Source organism: Lissotriton vulgaris, chromosome 5 (assembly GCF_964263255.1).
Source record: "Lissotriton vulgaris chromosome 5, aLisVul1.2, whole genome shotgun sequence".
NCBI lineage: Eukaryota > Metazoa > Chordata > Amphibia > Caudata > Salamandridae > Lissotriton > Lissotriton vulgaris.
The window spans coordinates 857,979,832-858,003,422 of NC_141693.1; the positions used below are offsets into that span (position 1 = coordinate 857,979,832).

The 23,591-nt window shown below is 44.7% G+C and overlaps 1 protein-coding gene across 1 annotated transcript in view; it reads right to left on the minus strand.

Annotated features, from left to right (window-relative positions):
- The window catches only part of LOC147711705 (chondroitin sulfate N-acetylgalactosaminyltransferase 2-like), a 158,951-nt gene that overhangs the window by 96,399 nt on the left and 38,961 nt on the right, over positions 1 to 23,591 (minus strand). Inside the window, exons 3-5 of the mRNA XM_086919521.1 lie at positions 5,683 to 5,899; positions 5,241 to 5,342; positions 2,762 to 2,940 (exon numbers count right to left, since the gene is read on the minus strand). Coding sequence (XP_086775647.1) covers positions 2,762 to 2,940; positions 5,241 to 5,342; positions 5,683 to 5,899 — 498 coding nt within the window. The remainder of the gene's footprint in view (positions 1 to 2,761; positions 2,941 to 5,240; positions 5,343 to 5,682; positions 5,900 to 23,591) is intronic.

Here is a 23,591-nt window from a genome sequence, read left to right on the forward strand (position 1 = left end):
CCTACTAAGAGTCATTAAATCTCCTGACCGGAAGCTGCTTTGCAGCTTAACGGTCCCGAGACCTAAAAAAAAGGGTTTCCGTCACAAAAACAATTCTCTTTCTTGTCATCTTTTCCCACATTAAGAAATGCAGTCCTGCATTGGAAATTAACCCTGCAATCCCAAAAGTTTTGAAAGGCCCTGGCTGGCAGCAGGACTATTTCATACGTTGGGCCAGTTTGTTGTCATCCTCAGCAATGCTCTGTTTGATGGCTTGGCAAGCTGCCCAGGTATTGTTGTTCACGACTGAGCGTCGAGTCACAACACATGGGCGCAGAAAAACAACACTAAATTTAGAGGGCAGGACGTGAGAGTTTGGTCTCCAATGAATCTGGCAAAAACAAAAAATTACTTTCACCTCGTGTGAAAGCACCTCAAAGGATTTTGCTAGAGCGCTTGTGAAACAGCACTTGTCACATATTTCTATAGATTTGTCTTTAAAATTGAACATTGTTACATTAAAAAATAGGTACATTGAAGTTACCTTTACAGTGGTGCAGCTAAGGCGGGGCGCAGTCTGCCCCAGGCAGCACACTTTTTGGGGGCAGCCACCTAAATGAAGCTGACAAAACTGTGGTTTACGCCTTGCGCCTACGCTTGCCTTTTAGACATAGGTTGTGCCATAGAAGTCTATGTTTATGCTTTATTTTTTCATATATTTTATTTTTACTTGTGAAGTTTGCCATTGTCGTATATGAAAGGAGGCAGAAGTTGATGCACAATTTGAGTTTCTGATACAGATATGTGGTACCTCTGGCTATTTTATTGTTTGGTAATCAATATTCTCGGCCAGGCAGGTTGCGTTTTGCCACTTCAATTCTGCATGATGTCTGCAACATTCACTGTCTCCCTTGATCTTAACCTGAAATAAAACCCAATCCAAGATTTGTTATTTTTAAGATGAGGTCTTTCTTCAAATTCATAGTGGTCTTGCCCCAGCTATATCCCTTCATCTAATGCAGACATTCAGAAAATGCCCTATTATAACTCGTTTTCCGTTTCAGACATTTACTGTTGGTATTTGGGAAGTTGATGCACAAACCTTTGTGAACTTTCTGACTCAGACTCATCACTTGCTCCGTATTTTTTTTGGGTGGTTTTATATAGTGCAAACTAGACCTGAAGGTATTAGAGCGCTTTGTTCCACTGCACGTAACTGGTGCTCATGTAGTCAGCTATGCTTAATACAAGTTTCCAGACGTGTTTTTTTAATTGAGGCTGCAACAGACCTCTTTGCTTCCTTATATTTCGAAACAAGAGGGATGTAATGTGTCTGGATTACATTACATGCCCAAGGAGAAAATTATATCAGAGAATAAGACTACTTATTGGAAAGAGGAGCCATGACTTATGAAGAATGTGGTATTCAACTGTACATAATGCTGTATAGTCGTGTTCAGTTACTCTGTCACTCACTGGACATTGTTACCGGTTTCCCACAAGAGACTGGTCCATGGTTAATCAGGAAAATTCATAGCACTTTATCCTGCTTCACTGAGAAATCTCACTACTAGGAACTTGGGGTGAAGTCAGGTTTTCAGGACACTCTTGGTGCAGTGTCTTTCTGTGACTGAAAACATCAGTCAGAATTACAGCAAGTTTGACTCACCCTTCCATACTTCCAAAACATTGGTAACTATATTGCCTGTATTTGACAGCAACTAGAAACGGCCACATGCAAAATGTAGAGCTATATTTAAGGCATAAGTTCTCATTTTCTCTTCAGTCTGTCCTATTTTTAATTTTTGAATTCTTCTATTTTTGCACGACATTGCCTTCAAGGTCATGAACATATTCCACACCACCTACATTTGCTGTTGGTTAGTTCTTCAGTAGCTTGCAATGCATAATAAAGGCAGAAAGAAGGAATTAAAATGTTTGCATTTGCTATTGTTGGCAAAGAGCTGAGTCGCATTTACCTGGATGGGCCAGGGTGGGCTTAGTCTCGACGTTTGGGAGAGGGATGTGTGTGAGTAGATAGGTAGGCGGAGGAAGTACGCCTCCGTAAAATGTAGACATGATGATAAAGTGGAAGATGATCTGCAGGTTTGGGGTGTGCTGTCTTTGTTAGAACAGATTCACAATTGCTTTATTAACCTTCCTGCTTTCTCAAATTTGTTTGAAAATGCACCATTTACCCACTATTTTTTCAAAATATTCTCGAGGGGAGAACCCCCCGAACCCTCCTTAGGTGTATCAAGCTCGCTCGCTCGCATTACCGTGTCAATAAAGCAGGAATGTTGAAAAGTGTGCCACCAACATGAAAAGTTTGGAAAGCTGTGCTCTAGAGGATGGCACTAAAACATGAATGACACAACAGACCGCTGCATGAAGAGGGCGGGCAGAAACCCAATACAAGTAAGCATATTAGAAATATAATTTTAACAGACTCAAAAGGTCTTGAACAATGACAGACCTAAAAACAGCTCTTACGCGTGGCCAGATGTGAGAGTGCTATTCAAACCAATGATTTACAGGGTCCACAACATGCCAGGGGGTTTTCTCCTAGATACTCAAGAGTATTTCTTATTGTCTAATCAAAACACTTAAAAGACATCAATTCATCCAAAGATTTCCTGAGTGACCACTACTTTTCTACCCAGGCACCACGAAAGCTGGGAACTCTGATGACAACTCTTTGTCTTTCACCTTTATTCAACTTCACTAGCCTTCTAGACACCTTAACTTCACAGAACATAAACCATATTGCCCGGGCACTTACCCGGCTCACTGTTGAGTCTGCAGCTGTGAAGAAACTCCGAAGTGAAATAAACATCCACATCACAGAAGAACATCAGGACTTCCCCTTTCGCCCAAGCACGAGCTCCCACTTCCAGCCCACGGCCTCGGTTGAACTCTTCGTTCAGTGAGATGAGCGTGTAGTTGCGAAAACTTGTTTTGCTGCACAGAAATGGACACAATGAAATGTATTCCAGATTATAAGCACTCCGCATTTCTGTATAACAGCGTAAACTAGTAACTGTGGTTATACCTCAATCATCTGCCCAGCATTTGAGGAGGGAAAGCTTTCTCCATATTTTAAGGTTCTTCAGATTTAAGGTAAACAAGCTAGTCAAAAGCATACCCTCTTGGAAAACAATTGCAAAGAGTCCATGCTCTCAAATGTGCCTCCGTTTCAGGAGCAGTCTTATTTTTTAATATTTGTCAAGTGAACATTTAGAAGAAAAGAAAAATCTAGGTTTATGCATTCACGGTAACAGCAACAAAGGCATATATCAAATTGACGTACCATGCACATTTAAGGCTAGGTTCAAAGTTTACTACAATACAATTAAGTACAATTATGTTGAATCAGGTGTGACAAAACCTCTTCATCTTTTTAACTAGAAAAAGAGTGCAATGCCCAGCTACCTTGGTTGTGGTAAAATAATTATTTTACACAAAAAATGTCAGCCTCCGAAAACATTCCCAAATATCCAGATGGAATGCCTTTAACTTTGATTGTTCTCTACCTGCTCAAAGTTCAACCGTTAAAATCATTATCTGCTAAGAAGGGGTGCCTACTTTAAAAGCTGAATTTTGGGTCTATTATGAGACCCCTGCAAAATGTTAATCAAACCAGCGTATTTTGCATAATTTCCAGTTTGCTTTTCACATTAAGATTTTCACACCACTTGACATAAGTGAGGTTCGCTTGGGTGAAACCCTGTCGCAAGACTACAAGAACAATGCAAACAAACCCTTGTTAGTATAAAGGACAAAAACAGACAAGGATGCATTTTGCATAAAAAAAGAATGCGAAATGGAAGAATTGCATTTCATGAAATTTTGCACAATTAGGCAAAAGGAAATTACACAAAATTTGCACAAACCTATATTAAACACATGTGTGACAAGAATAAAGTGTTTATAGTTCTGTCCAGTACACTACTAAATCCATGGGGCTGAGGAACAAAAGAAGTGTATTTTATGACTGAACATAGTTTGGAATGTAAGGGTGAAGTTATAAATGCAACTGTGAGAAGTCAATCACTGAAATGTGAAGAACCCTGAAAAAAATGATTTGCTTTCTGTGGTGATATTTTTGGTGTATACTAGATCAACCTGCACATTCCTCACCATATGAATATCTTACAGGTGCCACAATGGATCTGGAAACATTTTCCCCCACAACAGTTCTCCAGCCTCAACAGGTGTGCCATAAAATTTTGGCCGCAATCCAGCCAACCAAGATGTGATGACATCTGGACAAGCAAGACAGAACCTGGTACACTGGCATCAGTCCCTGGTACTTTTCCCACACACCAACAAGGTGTGTGGAGAGGAACAGAGTAAGCATGAATGAAGGTAACAAATTTATTATATGAAATATTTGCATACCATGGGTTCTTACTGATCATGGCATTCATCAGTGGAGAAAGAGTGGTGGTAAGGAAACTGCAGGGAACTATAGTCTTGAACAGAAATAGTGTCACTAAAGGTAAGTAACTTTCTTCTGATGGATATTTCTTCCCACAGATTCCTCACCTCATGAAGGAGTCCCAGAGCAACATCTCTCCAGAAGGTGGAACAGAGTAATGCAGATTAATCGAGGATATCATGAAACATAACCTATCTCATCATCATCATCGTCAGCACAGCCATAATCCCGGAGGGGCATGACTAGAACATCAGAGCCCGATCCAAGAATTTAATTTGTGCAGGGAAATATCTAGGCCCCAGGGAGGTGTTGTACCAAAGGTTTATTGTAAAACCAGGATCGAACATTTCCTTTTGCTGCTTGGATACTACATATCGACTATAAGGGTTTTGAAGTAAACACCAATATTCGCTCTCAGGACAGGGGTGCTGTAGGGCCCAGTGCTAAAGACAAGTGGTGGCACTTTGGAGGTCAAAGGCTTCTTCGTTTAGGTACAAAGTAGGTGGGGACATGGAATCAGGAGGCGTTTTCTTGGAGCCACCAAAATACTCTTTTTTTAATGTGAGGATGGCTTCAACAACAAAGAAGAGCCCTGTACAGGGGAATGGCGACTGGACCCCTACGGTCCTGTGCTCAGGACAGTTTACTCAAAGAAGAAAATGGATTCGCCCAATAGCACTTTCTTTTTGTAGGGAGATTGTTTAGGAGAACGTTCCCTGTCTTAGGACTCACCTGAATGGTGGAGGGGAGTGCTTTGGTTTATACCGAAGGCACTGGCAGATTAATGGACCCCATGAGGCCCTGTCTCAGTTGTACCTACCTGGCCACAGTTTCAAGGATGGACCTGACCGCGGAAAGGCCTTCCTTCCCAAAGTACACCACGGTGAGGTGAATCCTTTTGTCCTGATGTATGCACACATCCCTAAAAAACATAGAACAGTCAATGTTACACTGAGTGCAGAGCAAATACATCATACCAACATGTCTTCTAGGAAACAAAAGTAAAGGGTATACATATCACAAATCCCACACATAAACCAGAATTTTTTTTTAAAACATGGTGAACTAACGTATGTGTGTGTAGCAAATAGCAGCCTATGTGATTTCTTAAACTGCCAAGTTCAGGCAAAAATATAAAATCCCCACAAGTAGTCCAAGAAAATTGACACGTGGTCACGTGACGTCCCAAGATGCATCACAACACCTCTAGACATATGCATCGTATGAACTTGCAATCAAAAGTCAAGGCTAATCTCGCTCACCTGAAGTTTTGCATAAATTGGGAAAAGACCTCGGTCCTTCCAGACAGTGGTACAATAATATTAATGAGGGATCTCGAAGTGTCCAGGGTTTCACTTCTCACTTTCATCAGTGGTCCAAAAGGCCTAAAGAGAGTGACGTGCCTGTACTCCAGGCGATCTCCTTTTTTGTAGTAGAGCTCGTAGTGAGTGCCCTTGTCCTTCTCGGTGCGGTAGTAGCCTATGGAAAATTACAATGAAGGAAGTTAACAGACATGAAAAGGAAAACACTAGCGCAGAAACAAGACACCGTATTTTGAGATCTCAATAGACCGGAAAGCAAGATGCACAACTGGTTTGGCATAAAAGCTGGATATTCAGTTTCAATGGGGGCAGATCAAGCCAGATGTTAAAAGTCTGTTCATAACTTGCTTCTTCTAAAGGGTCAAATGATAGTTCTAGAGTTACTAGTACGCTTTAATAGGTGGAACTAAAACAGCAGACCTGTTTTGGATGTAAACATTTTTTTACCCATTAAGGAAAACATCACTCTTGCTCCATTTAACACTTTTTAAAAACACTTTAAAAAGCTTCAGCCTGCATCTAAATCAGAGGTGTAGCTTGGTCTGGTCAGTAAAATTATTTTTGGGTGGTTTGGGGGGGTGAGATTCAGATGTCCCAACAATCATGCTAGCATATAATGTTAAAATACATTATACGACAAGCAGGTTGCCTGAATGGTTATAAAGTGGCAGTGGTAAGGGAGACGAATGTGGACTGGTAGGTGTACTAAGTGAGAGAAAACACAATAGTTTGTAAAATAGCCAACATTTTTGAAGCCTTTCAAAACAGCAAGGGAGTGTATGTATGTGTGCTTTTTTGTTTGTGTGCGTGTACAATTACTGGTGTAATCCGACAGACCACACTACACCCGAATGAAAGCACATGCACCAAACTATTAACCAGGAAAGACATTTATTAAGGGGATGTAACACCTCAAACACCCACTCCGCATAGCTACGCCCCTGATTTGAAGCAACAGTAAGTGAGCTACCTTCCTTTAACCCCTTAGCTGCGGTGGCTATTCCGCCGCAGCGCTAGGGGGGAGGGGGGGCCGCGAGGCGCTCCCGTACTCGTGACGGAACCGTTCCGTCACGAGCCCCGGGTGGGCTGTGCTTGTGACCGAGCGGTTTCGTCATGACCCCGCCCGTTCAATAGAACGCGCCACGCAGGCGCGGCGAGCGGGTTGTGACGGAACCGCTCAGTCACCAGCACAGCCCACCCGAGGCTCGTGGCGGAGCGGTTCCATCACCAGCACGGAACGGGTTGAAGAGAATCACTTAACAGATGGGAATCCAACAAGAACTAAAAAACCATCAGATAGCAATCAATCGAATCACACGTGCCACGTTTCTCATAAGCAGAGTCAGACCGTATTAAAGCGGCTTGATTCCCCTAAGCAAGTGGCTTCCAAATTTTTTCGACCCGCAGCTCCCTTGGCCTATTGGCCGTGGTTCCCCATTATGTTATTTTTATGGCAGGTGGAGGGATGTAAGCCAGGCTTCACGAGTACTTCCATTTTTCTCCCTGAAAATAATTGGTATGTGGCCAAAGAAAGTATCGTAGCCAAAAAAGGTATCATAATCATAGATATAACAAAATAAACATATAACAGTTGTTTAATAAAAAACTTTAATTGGTCAAGTCAGAAACATAACAGCACCGAGGTCTGCATATAGAATTTTTTTCAGCTATTTTTGTTTAAAACATTGCCTAAAGCTGAATTATGAGCCAGGCTTTATTCTTTGTATTTGTATATGTGCCCTTGCTAAGCAAGAAAAAAGAATGTCAAAGTATGAACTTACAGGAGGTTAAGGAAATGGACACTCCAGGCTTTTTACAAAATGTACTGCTGTTACAGAAGTATTCCGGTAAGAAATGCTGTGCATACGAATTAGTGCAGGACCTACGGGTGTGTCCTCATTATTCCTCGGGAGGATAAAACCCAAGTCACACAAGAAACCAGAACGGTCTAATGTAATGATCTCAATGTGGTGTACACACTGCCCTGGACCAATGTGACAAAATCGTATCTGTGATTGATGCACATCGATGCCATTTTAGTCCAGAAAGTTTCAGACTGGGCAGCAGTGGGCATTCGTACAGGCTCTGCCTCAGTTGGGGGGGGGGGGGGATGGCTGTAATAGGAGGTGCAGGGAAGAGCCCAAGACAAGACTTAGAAATATAGATATGAGAGGCATGACATGTTGGAGCACAACAGACTTGGGGTTGCAATGAACACTGCGAGGCACACAGGCTAACTAACCCTATTTGGGTTGAACACTCCATCTACGAGGCTAAAACCAAACACGCTGTGCAAGGACTAGAACGTTTTGGATCCTTCGCCTATCCACTTTCTTGACTCTAATTGAAGTTAGTGGGTTGGCAAATGAAAAGCCCACTTACTTTTTATCATCCAGTCAACCGTTTCAAGAATTTAAAATGCTGACAGGTAATGGGTGTGGAGGCTTTGAGGCTACTTATACGCACTTGTTTGAAGTATTTGAGCCTCATATCACATGCACGTGATAAAAAATAAATGACTGCTTTTCTGTGGTGACTTTCTAAAACATTCATCCAGACCCCTCAGTATCAATGGAAAATACCCAACGACCCAGTTTCTAAAAATCTAAACATCTACTTAAACCGCACGTGAGACACACTCCACATTCAGCAGACGGGAAACGCAACACGTTGGAAGCACGTGGCACCAAGAGATGCAATAGAATAACAGGAAAAAGCAGAGGCGTGCAATTCACCGGAAGAGCACAGGGTGGAATCCCAAATCAGCTGGAGCCAGTGCTCACCAAGTCCAGAAACAAGGGTGGCAGCAAAGGAGCCTCCACACGGAGCACTCTGGAGGAAAGAAAACCTGGACTGGAGCTTGGGCTGGACTCCCACAGGTGAGGACGGATCACTAACAGGAGGGATCACTAATAGGATGGAGCCGTGGACTTCAAGCCCAAACTCTCCCTCCACAGATCCTGCCCTGTGTAGGGTGCCCAGCCTGGGTCATGAAGGCCTGTAAGGCAAGGAGTTGAGTAAGGGTTGAGTGGGGGATATCTGCGGGCTTGCCTAATTTAAATTTAGGGGACACTCCTAGGAACCAAGTGGAGGGGGAGATGGGCGGGGGATGAAAAAAAAAATTCTCATTGGCACCTTTTGCAAGATATCAACCTGGTTCCCAAACTGTGTGCTTGGTGCGCATCTGCTTGAGGTGCCCCCGGCCAGCTTTGACGGCGCACCGGGGTGCCGCGGTGTAGACTGGGAACTGCCATCCCGATGAAAGATATCAGCGCTGGTTATGGCAAAAGGCTTAAATTAGGCAATGGCAGGCATAGTCCCTAATGTCAATCACAAGTCAATTGTGTATTTTGTTTCATATCTCTTGCATCTGGTGGTGTAGTGGGTATTGTAAAAGTATTGCAAAAGTACTTATTGCTCCCATTGAAGCATATTCAGCAGCCTTGTATTCCTGTCCTGTGAACTAGGAGAGCCTCAGTTGCCTCCGTTTAGGCAAGACATGGTTCCGTCTCTGTCCATGCAGCCTCTCTGCTTCCAATCTGTGGTCTAGTGGCCTCTAGTGTTGTGCAGAGTTAAGTCCTCTTTTGAGTCTAATTGTGAACTGACCAATATCTATGGTTGATATGTGCTATTTGAAATAAACTACTTACTGGGTGCCATTTTATTCTAAGAGGCATTGAGGAAGGCATTTTGGCGAAACGCATCTGCCCTGAATAAAGAATGGAAGCAACACCTTGTGAGTGCCCCGTATTTTCTGGAGCTTGATGTTTTAATGTGAACCACCTTCACGTAACGGAAAGGCACCTGCCATGAGTTCGGCAGGCATATTAAGCTGGTACTGGAGAGCGTATATATACATATATATATATATGTGTGTAAACACAAAGGTTGCAAGGGTTAATGTCAGTGGTGTCACCGACCATGTCATGCGTGATGAAATATGTGAGGTCATAAGCAGTGCATTGCGGGGCGTAAGTTTATAGTTAGCTCAGGTAACTAGAACTGCTGAATTTTTATGGTTTTGTACGTGTGATATCGGAGCCTAACTATAACTTACTCATAATTTGATTTTTCAGTAAATTTCCAAGGTTTTTTAAAATTATATTTCCTACCTATAATTATCTCTGTAACTTACCAATGACTTACCCATACAAACACACCCCGGCACACACCCACAGAGCCACTCACACAGCCACCAGTCACTGATGCAGCCACTCATCGACTGCCTGTAGGTAGGTAGGTAGGTAGATATATATATATATATATATATATATCCATATGCAAGAGCCAAAAATTGGAAAGCATCATGATGCGTGCTTCAATTGTTTCTTTATTGGCACCATGCTTTCAGCAAAACGGCAGCTCCAGTGATTTCAGAGTTCGTTTGCCTTTCAAATACCAGACGCGTTTCAGGAAGAGTCTCCTTTTTTCAATGGCAGGCACAGGGGGAACTCTGAGGGCAAAATTTCACTGCACTTCCTGCGTAGTTTTAAAGTGATCACACAGTGGGCGTGGCTTAGGCGCATTCTGGTTGTCGATGTTCGCAATTCACCATCCTTAGTAGGTGCCTTCACTTTATGTTCCTCCGCTGTTATGCACCCAAAGTGGGATCACAGGTAACTTGCTGTGTATGCATCCAGCCTTCTGTATTGGTGTCAATAGTCACACGCAGCTCCTAAGCGCCACTCACTTTTATCGGCGCTCAGGACTCGCATGGATAGCGATGGGGCTTTCCGTGACCGTGGCAGGCCACAAATATATCCATATGCAAGAGCCAAAAATTGGAAAGCCTCACGATGCGTGCTTCAATTGTTTCTTTACTGGCACCATGCTTTCAGCATGTGTGAGAGTGGAGAAGTGTGGCTCAATGGTTAGAGCGGCAGACCCTGATGCAGAGGTCTAGCCCGGGACCAGGGTTCAATTCCCCGCCTCGGTGGGTCTTGGGCTCAAAATTCCACGGACCTGATAATTCTCGCCTCGGTGCCTATTCTAATCATAGAGTCCCACTCTGCAACTCTGGGCAATAGCTTGCTTAAACTCCACAACAGCCCCCAACGCTAAGGATGCCTGACCTCCACCCTGGGGGTGCCCAGGAGTGGATGCCTCACAGGGAAAGCCAGGACGGGTTCCACCGCGGTATTCGTAGAAGCGCCTTGAGACCCTTGCGGGTGAGTAGTGCGCTATACAAGTATCCATTTTTATTTGGGATTTGAATGAATGGCCGGCGGTGGTTTCTCCCTTTTTGAGAGCTGGGGAGGGTGAAAGTGTTAGGGTGTTTGGTTGGGGAAAAATCTCTCATTTTGAAGTATGATGAACTCATCCGCTATACCCTTGCCTATGTGTAGAATCTGCACCATAGCCTAGAAGGATTAGTTAATCGTAAATCGATGAGGTTCAACCGCTCTGGCTGCTAGGTGAACTTAAGACAGTTGTACTTTTTTTTTTACTGCTGCCCAATATATTGTTTTACAAAGAAAAAAAATGTGATTTGCCAAACATTTTAGACGCAGTGGACGGATTTGAATTAAACTTGGTAATCTAGTTACTCAATCAGGTAAGTATTGGCATGCAGAGCCTTGAGCAGATCCGCCTATGGGAAAACGTTAAATGGGTGGGGTAGGTGTAAAATAGAAAGAAATAACAGCAAGTTATTTTCCTGTTTGCTCCCATATGAAATTTTGCTCCCCTAAGAAGCCCAGCCAGCTTAACGGGTTTACCACCCTTTGCATAAAAGAATGTTACTCAAAAAGCGTTGTTTTCTTGGTTTAATGCAACTCTGCTGAGGTGGTCCTATTTTAAATACAATTTTCCCTTTAAGTTTGCGTTGTGTTGTACATCCAGACCTCGCCAGACCCTCTGAAGACGCGTGGAGGGAGGGACAGGCTGGAGAATCTCTCTGGTCATGTGGAGCTAAGAAGAAAGGCTGCTCTGTTTCCCTAGTCACAAGCATGTAAAACGCCACATGGGAAGCATCTGCTTTCATCCTCTCCTCTCCCAGACGTGGTCATACTTTCAGTCCTCTGTGAGCAGTGCTGCACATCTGTTCAAATTAACTGAATAACAGGGGCTCTGCAACCCCTCAGCTCCTGTAACATGGACAAGAACGTCAGGTAGTACTCCAATACCTTAATACAAATAAAAAAATGGTTTACACATCCTCGCTGAATCTATAAGAAGAGCCGTATATAGTCTACCTGTGGTTCTACGACAGTGTTTTCCTCTGCCAAGGACATGGTTTCCACTATCCGATCGTGTCAAAGGTAGGGTGACCAACTGGCATTGGTGCAAATTCAGGACGGTGAGTGTAAAAATTCAGGACAAAGGGTCAAAATTCAGGACACAAATTCAGGACAGGAGGTCAAAATTCAGGACAAAACTTCAGGACAATAGGTACGTTTTACAGACACATCAGAGGTCGCGCAATAGTATATAAGTAAGCCCAGCCATTTCCAAACATATTCAACCATTTGCAAACCTATCCATCATGTATCCTTCCATCTATAATTTCACTCATCCATCCCTTCATCCATCCCCTCATCCATCCTTTCACTCATGCTCCATTATCCATCCATCCATCCATCATTTCACCCTATCCATCTGTACACTTATCCATCCACTCTTCATCCCATCCATCCACTCACCTATTCAGTCATTTACTCTTTCACCAATCCAGCCATCCTTTCACTTACTAATCCTTCCACCCATCCACTATTTTAGTCATCCATCCATCCTCCCTTTCTCTCTCCATCGACCCTTTCCCTTAGCCATCCTTCCTTCCATCCATCCATCCATCCACCCACCCATCCATCCATCTACTCATCCACTCATGAATCCATCCCCTGACCCTATCACTCATCCATCTATCATTTCACTCCTTCAAACATCTATTCATCCTTTTGTCCATCTACCCTCCCTTTCACTCACTCATCCATTCTTACATCCACCCTTTCACTCATACGTCCATTCATTCACCCTTGCACTTATCAATCCATCAATCCATCCATCATTTCACTCATCCACCTACCCACCCATCATCCACCCAACCATCCACCCACCCACCATCCACCCACCCACTGACCATCCTTTCACCCACCCACCATCCAATCCACGGATCCATCTTTTCACCCACCCACTATCCACCCACCCACTTATCCATCCATCCATCCATCCTTTCACCCACCCACTCATCATCCATCCATCCATCCTTTCACCCACCCACTCATCATCCATCCATCCTTTCACCCACCGACTCTCCATCCATCCATACTTTCACCCACCCATCATCCATCCATCCATCCATCCATCCTTCTCATCCATCATCCTTCCCCTCATCCATCTTCCCTTCATCCATCATCCAGCTACCCTTCCACCCATACATCACGCTATTTACATTTTCTCTCCATCCTTCCCCTCACTCATCAATCTATCCATCCTCTCTCATTATCCATTTATTCAATCTTTCATTCATCCAATCACCCTTTCACTAATTCATCCAGCCATTCACCCATCCCTTCACTTACTTACTCGCCGACCTTTCCATATTAATTTTGAGCTGAGCCCTTTTGAGAAGAGGCCCATCAAGAACTTCACCCTCGCTGCAGGGGCCGTTCCAGGACTGGGACAGAAGCCACCCAGGGCGGAGACAGGATCCACCACAGGGGGGGACAGGAGGACAGGAGCTGCCATCACAGGTGGGAGTGGGGGGAGGGGGGGGGGCAGGAGCCACCACATGGGAGACAGGAGCCATCACAGGCGGCGGGGGGACAGGACCCACAACATGGGGGGACAGGAGCCATCACTGGGGGGGCAGGAGCCATCACAGGTGGGGGTGGACTGGAGCCACAACATGGGGGGACAGGAGCCATCACAGGCGGGTGTGGACTGGAGCCACCACATGGGGGGACAGGAGCCATCACGGAGGGGAGGGCAGGAGCCATCACAGGAGAGGGAACAGGATCCACCAGGGTGGGCACAGGGGTGGGCATGCAGTATTCTAGTATCATCTTGGGCTCCTCGCCCCCTCCTGCACAAGACAACGAGAAGACAGGCTCTCTGTCCAAAATGCCATCCCCCACTGTGATGTACAGTACTTACAGGAGAAACTCTAAGAGAACTGATTGAACTGATTGTCCTCCATACTTTGTTAATCAGTGTGGGTGCGATAGTGCCATTTCTTTATGTTCTTACATTATAGACTGCATGTTTGAAGAACCGAGGTTTGCTTACAATTTAGTGACAGTAATTACGCTCTGTGAAGAGAACCACGTGCTGCCTTGGTGTAATCAGGGGTGTAATCTGGCCGAGTCTCGGATGTTTGGGGCCCTGGGTAGAAATGGAACGTGTGAGCCCCCCTCTAAATATCAGAGACGTGTCACATTCAGGGCTGTTTGCATGTGAATAGATGTCATTGCTCCTGAAGCTGCAGCCCCTCCCTCTCAGTCACCTTCGAAGCACCTCTTAACAGGTCATCAAGGGCTGGAGGTGTGAGGGTAGCCATCCCGCTGTGCCTCTCCATTGCTGCTGAGTACCTGAGGAGCTTTGGTGCAGCATCGGAGTGAAGAAGGGAGGCGGGTGCAAGCTGTCCCGGCTTTAGGGTGGAGCAACCAGTGCAATGTTAAAATGACAGACAAATGGCGTCCGTTAGAGATTCCTTCACGGACAACGGACAGACGGCCGAAATTACGGACTGTCCGTGAAATTTACGGACGGTTGGTCACCCTAGTCAAAGGGTCTCGGGCACACAATGGAGGTAGCATGCTGATTCAATACAAGGGTCCCGGGGACTTGCTACAGGGTCATGTAGTGGGGTGAGAAATGGGTGCTTCTTGGCGGGGACCATTTTCAATAAAATGTTGCCTGAAACGCATACTTGCAGTACTAGCTGTCTTATGCAGGGCGTCTAAGCCGACATCCTACTTTATGGGGTTTATAAGACGAGGCCAGAAAAAGAACTGGCCAAAGGAAGAAAAACGACATGAATCTAGATACGATAACAAACCAAGAAACAACAAGTTTTTATTTATTTTGAAGTTTTATAGACCAACCATCACTGCTTATAGTTTAACAATCGTATAAAGAGGCAATGATGGGCCAGAAAAACAGTACCCAGGGGGAGGTTATAATATATAATACACAAGTTTGGGCGCCTTTCAACAGGTTATATCAAACGTTGGCTTGCACACACGGAATATGTTAGTCCTTACTTGAGGTATGTGGTAGGAATAAAAAGCTATGCTAACAATGGCTTCAAATCCATCTTCATTAGGCAGTGATAGTGGGTGTCAAACTTTGAAAGGTTACAAAATCACACAGAATGCACTAATTTGAAAGAAAGGGATCAAGCATTCACCAGCCGGCCAGTTGCACAAACCGTTCTGTACGTTATAGCTATCCAACTTTGGACATCTTGTGAAAAAAGTATTATATATATATATATATATATATAACACAGAAACACACTTCACAAAATGCATGAATCAGTTTAATACCAATTGGTCATATTTTGAGACTTGTAGTTGTCGCTCGAGAATCTTAGAAAGTGTAGATGTCTGCTATGGATGTACGGACTGGGGATCACAATGAAACATGGTACTGAACATCTAACATCCACCTCCCAAGGGTAAATACTGACTACCTATCGGATCTTATGCAAAAGCTTCAGACAGATGAGAGAACAGGGGTAACAATTAGAGAATCGTAAGTAATAAACTGCGAACAAAGACCTCAAACCTAACCATTTTTGCTTCTCATACCAAAACTTTAGCAATAATTAGGATTTAATTAGGGAAACGGAAAACGTAACAGAAAGGACACAAATGCAGACATTAAAATATGAAAATATTAAGGCACACAAACTTTGAATTTTCCTGCAATTAGTATACCCTCATGTTATCAAACATGTCTTAGTCAGTGCTGTCACAACACCCAAATTCACAGGTTATATTAATTAGACAGTAAAAACGAGACAAAGAATGATCTGTAAATAAAACATCAACTGGAAGTAAGGTATAATATATATATATATATATATATATATATATATATATATATATATATATATATATATATATATATGATGAAAAACCGCAAAATGGCAAGAAAAGCGTAAGGAATTAAAAGAAAAGTGTAGTAGTGAAGTAAAAGGTTAAAAAGCAAGAAACACATAAGTAAAAAAACTAAATAATAAAGAAAACCAAAACAAAAAGAAAGGAAAAATTGTTAAGAAAGATTTCATAGTGGTGAAGGATACAGATAAAAGCAGTGAAAAAAAAGTGAAAGGTGTAAACAAAGAAATAAGCCCAAAACAAATTATGCGGAAGGAACAAAAGATGTGTGCAAAGCAAGGATTAGTAGAAGGCCTAATTTAGTAAGGTTGAAAGGCATTAAGCTCCAGGTCGTGTTCAGTGGAATACAGTGTCGGTGATATAAGGTTTCATGATCTTGGATTTCTGCGTTGAAGGATTCATTTGTGTTTGTAACCGAAGACACATGAGTAAGATGGAATAAAGGCGTCCTGTATAAACACCTTCCTAACAACAAACTCGGTAAAAGTAACTATACCTTCCAAAATTAAATCAGAAACGAAAAATGTCATCCCCCAAAAATGTCTCGCGCGTCCACAATGGGAGGTCTTAGCAGACCGAGCTCCGTTCGGACTGTAATTGGCAGATTGGAGACATTCTTTAGAAGTGATATTCTGGAAATAACGTTTACCACTGACTAATGGGGTCTGGTCTCGACACATTCTTCATAAATGTACTTTCTTTGGTTCAACATATTATAAATCAATTTTTTTCCCGCAGAGAAAACCCCCAGCCATTTGCAGCTTCCTGGCAACCAAAAGTGCTGACCCACGCTCAAAATAAAACCGTCTGCAAAGGCAGGATCTCATAATATCAGCATCAAACACTGTAGATGTGCAACTGAACACAGCCTTACGGGCAGACATCTGGAAATCTCACTTGCGCCGACATCAGAATATGCACATGGGATCTTCATGTTGTAACACTTAAGGAAGGCCCAGATCTCTGTCCTGGGGTGAATGTATGATATTATTCTGCATACGGTCCAGCAATTGTTGTTTTTGCAATTGTAACACTTAAGGAAGCCATGGCGGCAGTCGCGCTCCAAAGTACCAGACGCAAATGCGAATGGACATACTTCTCCTCCTGTATCCATTCAAATGGACCAAGTATGATTTCATGTGCAGGAGACCTGCAGCATGGGTCTCCTGACAGTGCGCTATGTATTTTTGGTTGTTATGCCAATACCTGTAGGCTCTCTAGCCCTTCATAAGTCCACCAGAGTGATGCTCCTTTTATCACAGATGACTACTGCGGTCATAACAACCATTTGCAATGCAATAGGTCTCGCATTTGCTGGAGTTGGAGTAATTGGCATTCTAATTGGCAATGTTTTTTATTTATGTTTTTTTGTTTTCAGATGAGTGATTATTTAAACAAAAAAAGTGCATGTTATACCAAATTATAACGTTTATAGCAACTGTACAGAAAAGGTATGGCAATGTTAACAAAGTAGCTGAGAAAAGTACATGCAGCCATGGTAAATGCTACTTTGAGCTCACTTTTGAACCGCAAGCAAGCACTGGATGCAGGCAGTCATTGCGCATGATGTATATAGTTCACGCACCTGCAACGGAGGAGCATAACACAAGTATGCTCTGTTTAATGACAGCTAGGACTCAAATGTCGCAGGCTAGAAAAGTTATGTAAAGAGTTTGGCGAGCACCGCGCCAAATGAATGGACATTCTATCGCTGTTTGTGCTCAAGATGAATACCTAGACATTTTTTCAAATATGACATTGTTAACATTAAATTGAATTTCAGACTCAAAATATGCAGTTGTGTTTTTTGTTTTCCGATGGATGGGTAAGTGAAAGGATGGATGCATGCATAGATAATGAATGCTTGAATAGGTGGAAGGATGAAATGGTGAAAGATTGAATGATGAATGAAAGAATTAATGGATGACCGTGCCTATGGATGAAAACGATATATATTGTATTATACTGCATGTTTTCTTTGTACATTCCCAAAAGCTGGCTTCTTTTACAGCCAATTGCAAACAAAACAGGTGATGGACCGAATGTGGATCAATGCCACACATTCACCCCAGTCCAAAGATCTGGGCCCAAATCCATCGTTTTTTTTCACTCCACACCACCCTGGGTTAGACAATGGCGATATGCAAATCAGCTCTGACCCTGTGCCCCATGGGAACAGTCCAGTCCAAACTACAAAAGCCATGTCCTTCCCAGAACGGAATCAAGCATCCGAGGACCGGACCGGTTTCGAGGTAACACCTCTCATCAGCCCGGCTAGCTTGACTCCAGTGGTGTGGAGTGCCTGGGACCCACGTCTGGGCATCCCCATCGCACTTATGGCGGCAATTGCAACCAAAACAGGTGATGGACCGAATGTGGATCAATGCCACACATTCACCCCAGTCCAAAGATCTGGGCCCAAATCCATCGTTTTTTTTCACTCCACACAACCCTGGGTTAGACAATGGCGATATGCAAATCAGCTCTGACCCTGTGCCCCATGGGAACAGTCCAGTCCAAACTACAAAAGCCATGTCCTTCCCAGAACGGAATCAAGCATCCGAGGACCGGACCGGTTTCGAGGTAACACCTCTCATCAGCCCGGCTAGCTTGACTCCAGTGGTGTGGAGTGCCTGGGACCCACGTCTGGGCATCCCCAGCGCACTTATGGCGGCAATTGCAAACAAAACAGGTGATGGACCGAATGTGGATCAATGCCACGCATTCACCCCAGTCCAAAGATCTGGGCCCAAATCCATCGTTTTTTTTCCCTCGTTTTTTTCCCACTCCACACCACCCTGGTAACACCTCTCATCAGCCCGGCTAGCTTGTAGTTCGGACTGGATTGTTCCCATGGGGCACAGGGTCAGAGCTGATTTGCATATCGCCATTGTCTAACCCAGGGTGGTGTGGAGTGCAAAAAAACGATGGATTAGGACCCAGATCTTTTGACTGGGTTGAATGTGTGACATTGATCCTCATTCGGTCCATCACCTGTTGTTTTTGCAAATTCGCTATAAGTGTACTGGGGATGCCCAGACGTGGGTCCCAGGCACTCCACACCACTGGAGTCAAGCTAGCCGGGCTGATGAGAGGTGTTACCTCGAAACCGGCCCGGTCCTCGGATGCTTGATTCCGTTCTGGGAAGGACATGGCTTTTGTAGTTCGGACTGGACTGTTCCCATGGGGCACAGGGTCAGAGCTGATTTGCATATCGCCATTGTCTAACCCAGGGTGGTGTGGAGTGCAAAAAAACGATGGATTAGGACCCAGATCTTTTGACTGGGTTGAATGTGTGACATTGATCCTCATTCGGTCCATCACCTGTTGTTTTTGCAAACTCGCTATAAGTGTACTGGGGATGCCCAGACGTGGGTCCCAGGCACTCCACACCACTGGAGTCAAGCTAGCCGGGCTGATGAGAGGTGTTACCTCGAAACCGGTCCGGTCCTCGGATGCTTGATTCCGTTCTGGGAAGGACATGGCTTTTGTAGTTCGGACTGGACTGTTCCCATGGGGCACAGGGTCAGAGCTGATTTGCATATCGCCATTGTCTAACCCAGGGTGGTGTGGAGTGCAAAAAAACGATGGATTAGGACCCAGATCTTTTGACTGGGTTGAATGTGTGACATTGATCCTCATTCGGTCCATCACCTGTTGTTTTTGCAAACTCGCTATAAGTGTACTGGGGATGCCCAGACGTGGGTCCCAGGCACTCCACACCACTGGAGTCAAGCTAGCCGGGCTGATGAGAGGTGTTACCTCGAAACCGGTCCGGTCCTCGGATGCTTGATTCCGTTCTGGGAAGGACATGGCTTTTGTAGTTCGGACTGGACTGTTCCCATGGGGCACAGGGTCAGAGCTGATTTGCATATCGCCATTGTCTAACCCAGGGTGGTGTGGAGTGCAAAAAAACGATGGATTAGGACCCAGATCTTTTGACTGGGTTGAATGTGTGACATTGATCCTCATTCGGTCCATCACCTGTTGTTTTTGCAAACTCGCTATAAGTGTACTGGGGATGCCCAGACGTGGGTCCCAGGCACTCCACACCTCTGGAGTCAAGCTAGCCGGGCTGATGAGAGGTGTTACCTCGAAACCGGTCCGGTCCTCGGATGCTTGATTCCGTTCTGGGAAGGACATGGCTTTTGTAGTTCGGACTGGACTGTTCCCATGGGGCACAGGGTCAGAGCTGATTTGCATATCGCCATTGTCTAACCCAGGGTGGTGTGGAGTGCAAAAAAACGATGGATTAGGACCCAGATCTTTTGACTGGGTTGAATGTGTGACATTGATCCTCATTCGGTCCATCACCTGTTGTTTTTGCAAACCTTCTTTTACAGCCAAGCACAACCACGACTGCAAAAATAGAAAAAGATGGCATCATTTCCCTTGAAAAGTGCGTAGTTGTGCTATCACACTTGCACAGACAAGTATTCCCCCAGAACACTCCCTCAACTGCTAAGTGCCTGAGAGCGGCGCTTAACTTGTGAAAGAATGAGTCCTTGTGCCAAAAGCTCTTCCCAGAAGCCTGCGACCAGTGCAATTAAGCACTGATGCAGTGAATATCAAGGCTGTGTGCTCTTATATCCACCTCATCAACCTTTAATACACTCCCAGACACTCCCTGTCCCTTCATTCCACCATTGCAGGTTCCTGCTTTCTCCTTTAATGGCTTTCTCTTGCCTTGCTCTTCCTCTGCTTTTGGATTTGTGTATGTGTTAAAATAAGCGCCAGTCCCCAAAAATTAGTGGCAGTTCCTCACACCGGCAAACACCGGCTCAAATTAAGCAGGGTCTGAGTACATTTACTAGCCTTAGATCCAAACAGAGGAGGCAGCACCAAGGCAGATAATCAGATTTGGTCAATCATGGCAGATTTTGAGAGTCCCTACTGCTGCCTTGTGCCCGTCCCGGGTCTGAGCTGGAAATAAACAGACTTGAGCCCCTCTGAGCATTGGGAACCACTTCCTGTTGAAGCAGAGTGGGATTGACGCTGGCTCTTACTTTTATAAACTACAGGGCCCTTCTTACCCTCCAAATCTCCAATAGTTGCAACTTTGTCTGTGACAGATTTTGCTCTAGCGCCTATCATGAATGGAGCACAATTTACATTTGCTCCTGTTTTGACCAGAAGTTACCATCAGGTTTCAACTGGTGGTAATTTCCTGCACACAAGAATATAACAAGCCTATAAATGGTATGCCCAAAAAATGTGTATTTATTTTTGTTGCAATGGTGGCATGCTGCACTTTAGATACATTTGTTTAAAAGTAAATTGGGCCATACTGCGATTGCTACAATAGTTAATTAGGGATGAGTTAACAATTGAAGTGTGCACTGATGGCTGGTGGTGTGTGATCGACAGAGTTGAGGGTGCTGTAACTAGAAAGGTATACTTTAAAAAAAATGTGAAAGCACCTGCAGGCTCATGAAAAAGTCCAACATATTTTCCATGAGGTAGGCTTTGATGAGGACAACCTCTAAGTATAGATACTAGTCTCCCGGTCTGCATCAAGGTAAATCTGGCAGGACGGTCTAGGGTCAAATGTAATTGATAATAAGTATCTGGTTTGCAATATAATCTGCTTTACGGTAAGACTTAAAGTACAATGTGAGCTGAGTGACGAAGTAACGCCCCAGTCAGTGTTCCAGTTGCAAAAACGGAGTTGAACCTCTACTACATTTGTTTTAGAAGCATGTTATGTCTCATGTTTGATGTGACTCATAACTGATTGGTCGACATTTACCCACACTTACGCAACATACACCAGTGATGCAGAGCTTAGTGGGCACATAAAAAGGCATTTCCGCCGTCAAGTGGGCACTCCATGTCCGGAAGAGCAGAGTTAGCTTTTTCCTTGGGGATGTTTTGGTACCTTATGTTTTGGTACCTTAGGGGGTGCTAGCAATGTCATTATAAACAAATGCAAGATGTAATGCAAATAAGACAATGCATAAAAAGACAGTAACACGCAGATATAGATAATACAATGCAATCAATGCTAAATAAAGTAAACAATACATTAGAAAAATCAAGGCACCAACTTAAGTCAGGAAAACGAGGTCGAAAAAGAATGAATGTACCTGTCAACTCAAAGTAAGATGTATTTTAAAAGCAGTAAAACTCCAACTGTCTCTTAGAAAATATAAAGAGTGGTCCACAATCGAGATCATTATACCTTTAATTGAATAGCCTTAATTGAGTAGCCTTCAGGAGTCACTAAATGAGTTTTGAGCAACGTTTTTGGGTGCGCTGCGAGCTTAGCACCGTGAGCCTCTTAGCCAGGTCCACAAGATTTTTAAAGCATTTCCATAGGTATTAAGCATATTTCTTTCATAACATCCACATTTAAAACAAGACCTGTACCGGTTTCCATTGTGCCCTGCAAGATGAGCGCTTAATCAGGGACAGCCGCGGTGGAGTTGACTTTTAAAACCAACGCCTTGCAGAACAAGAGGTGCGCGTGCACTGACTAAAACGAAACCTGTCGTAGGGCGGGGCTTCTGTCTTCTACGGGGAGCCCGCGCCAACGGACTGGCTGGCCAGGAGAGGAGCAGTGGTGACGGGCTCCCATGCCTGAGGGAGAGCCCCGAGGAGGCTGCCGATGCAGTGAGTGAAGCCAACTTGTACTGGGGGTGGCGGCGGGGTGGGGTGGTGGCGGCGGGTGGCGGGGGTAGGTCTCTGTGCGCTTGTATGTGTGTGCGCTCATGTGTGTGTGCGGCTGGGGGGGTTGACTCTATGTGTGCGTGCGTGTATGTGCGCTCGTGTGTGTGTGTGTGTGTGCCTCTGCGCGTGCGAAAGCAGGGGGGGGGTTGCTGTGTGTGTTGGGAGACAGGAGATGGTGAACGCGCGCAAACAGCAATGTCTAAACTATGTGGGTAACAGGGTCTGCTCTCTAACTACAGTAACAGGTGAAAGGCGACAGAAACATTCTGCAAACTGCCCGGTGCAACACTGTACTTACTGCATATGCAGCCATTTGAATAACTTCTGATCTCGAAACATCAGTTTTGGTCGAAAAATGCAAGCTATGTACTGGAAAGTGAATTACGGGTCAAGTACTGCAAGATAACATGCTGTGCCCACAGAGAGTAGTTTCTCCAATAGGCCAGAGTGTATCTTCCTTACATGGTACGGATTGTGGAAAGGGAGGGGTCCTGCGCGGTCTCTGGTCACAGGCTTGGCTGACTTACCGACCGGTCTTGTCAACCGTGTCCGGTGTGCAGGCTGCAGTTCCGGACCTCGAGCGCTTCTGTACGGTACTGTGCAAAAGCTGTGACGTAGTAAGTCCAGCCGCGTGGACTATTGATATTAGGGGTGGGGGGGTGGGGGAGGGGGTGCTGGTGCAGGGTCTTGTTAGGTGTCACACAAGTGTGCTCCTAGGAGTGAGCTTGGTAACTCGTGTGAGTGATAAAAGAAGTGAATGTGTCCTCCAAGTTCACCTAAAGCCTACCAAAGTCACGTGAACTGTTCACGAGGCGCGCGTCGTGATCAGATCCTTTCTGCCATGCTGTCTACGGCAGAAGCTCACGCGCGCGACCAGCCTGTTTCTCGCGTCGAGAGCAGCCAGCCTGTTTATCGGCGCCATGCGCCCCTCTGCAGACTCTCCCTGCTCCCCGCTGCCCTTCCCACGCATGCTGACTAAAACCGAAACCTAAAGCCTACCAAAGTCAGTCACGTGAACTGTTCACGAGGCGCGCGTCGTGATCCGATTCTTTCTGCCATGCTGTCTACAGCAGAAGCTCACACGCGCGACCAAATCCTATTGCAAAATGCTGCACA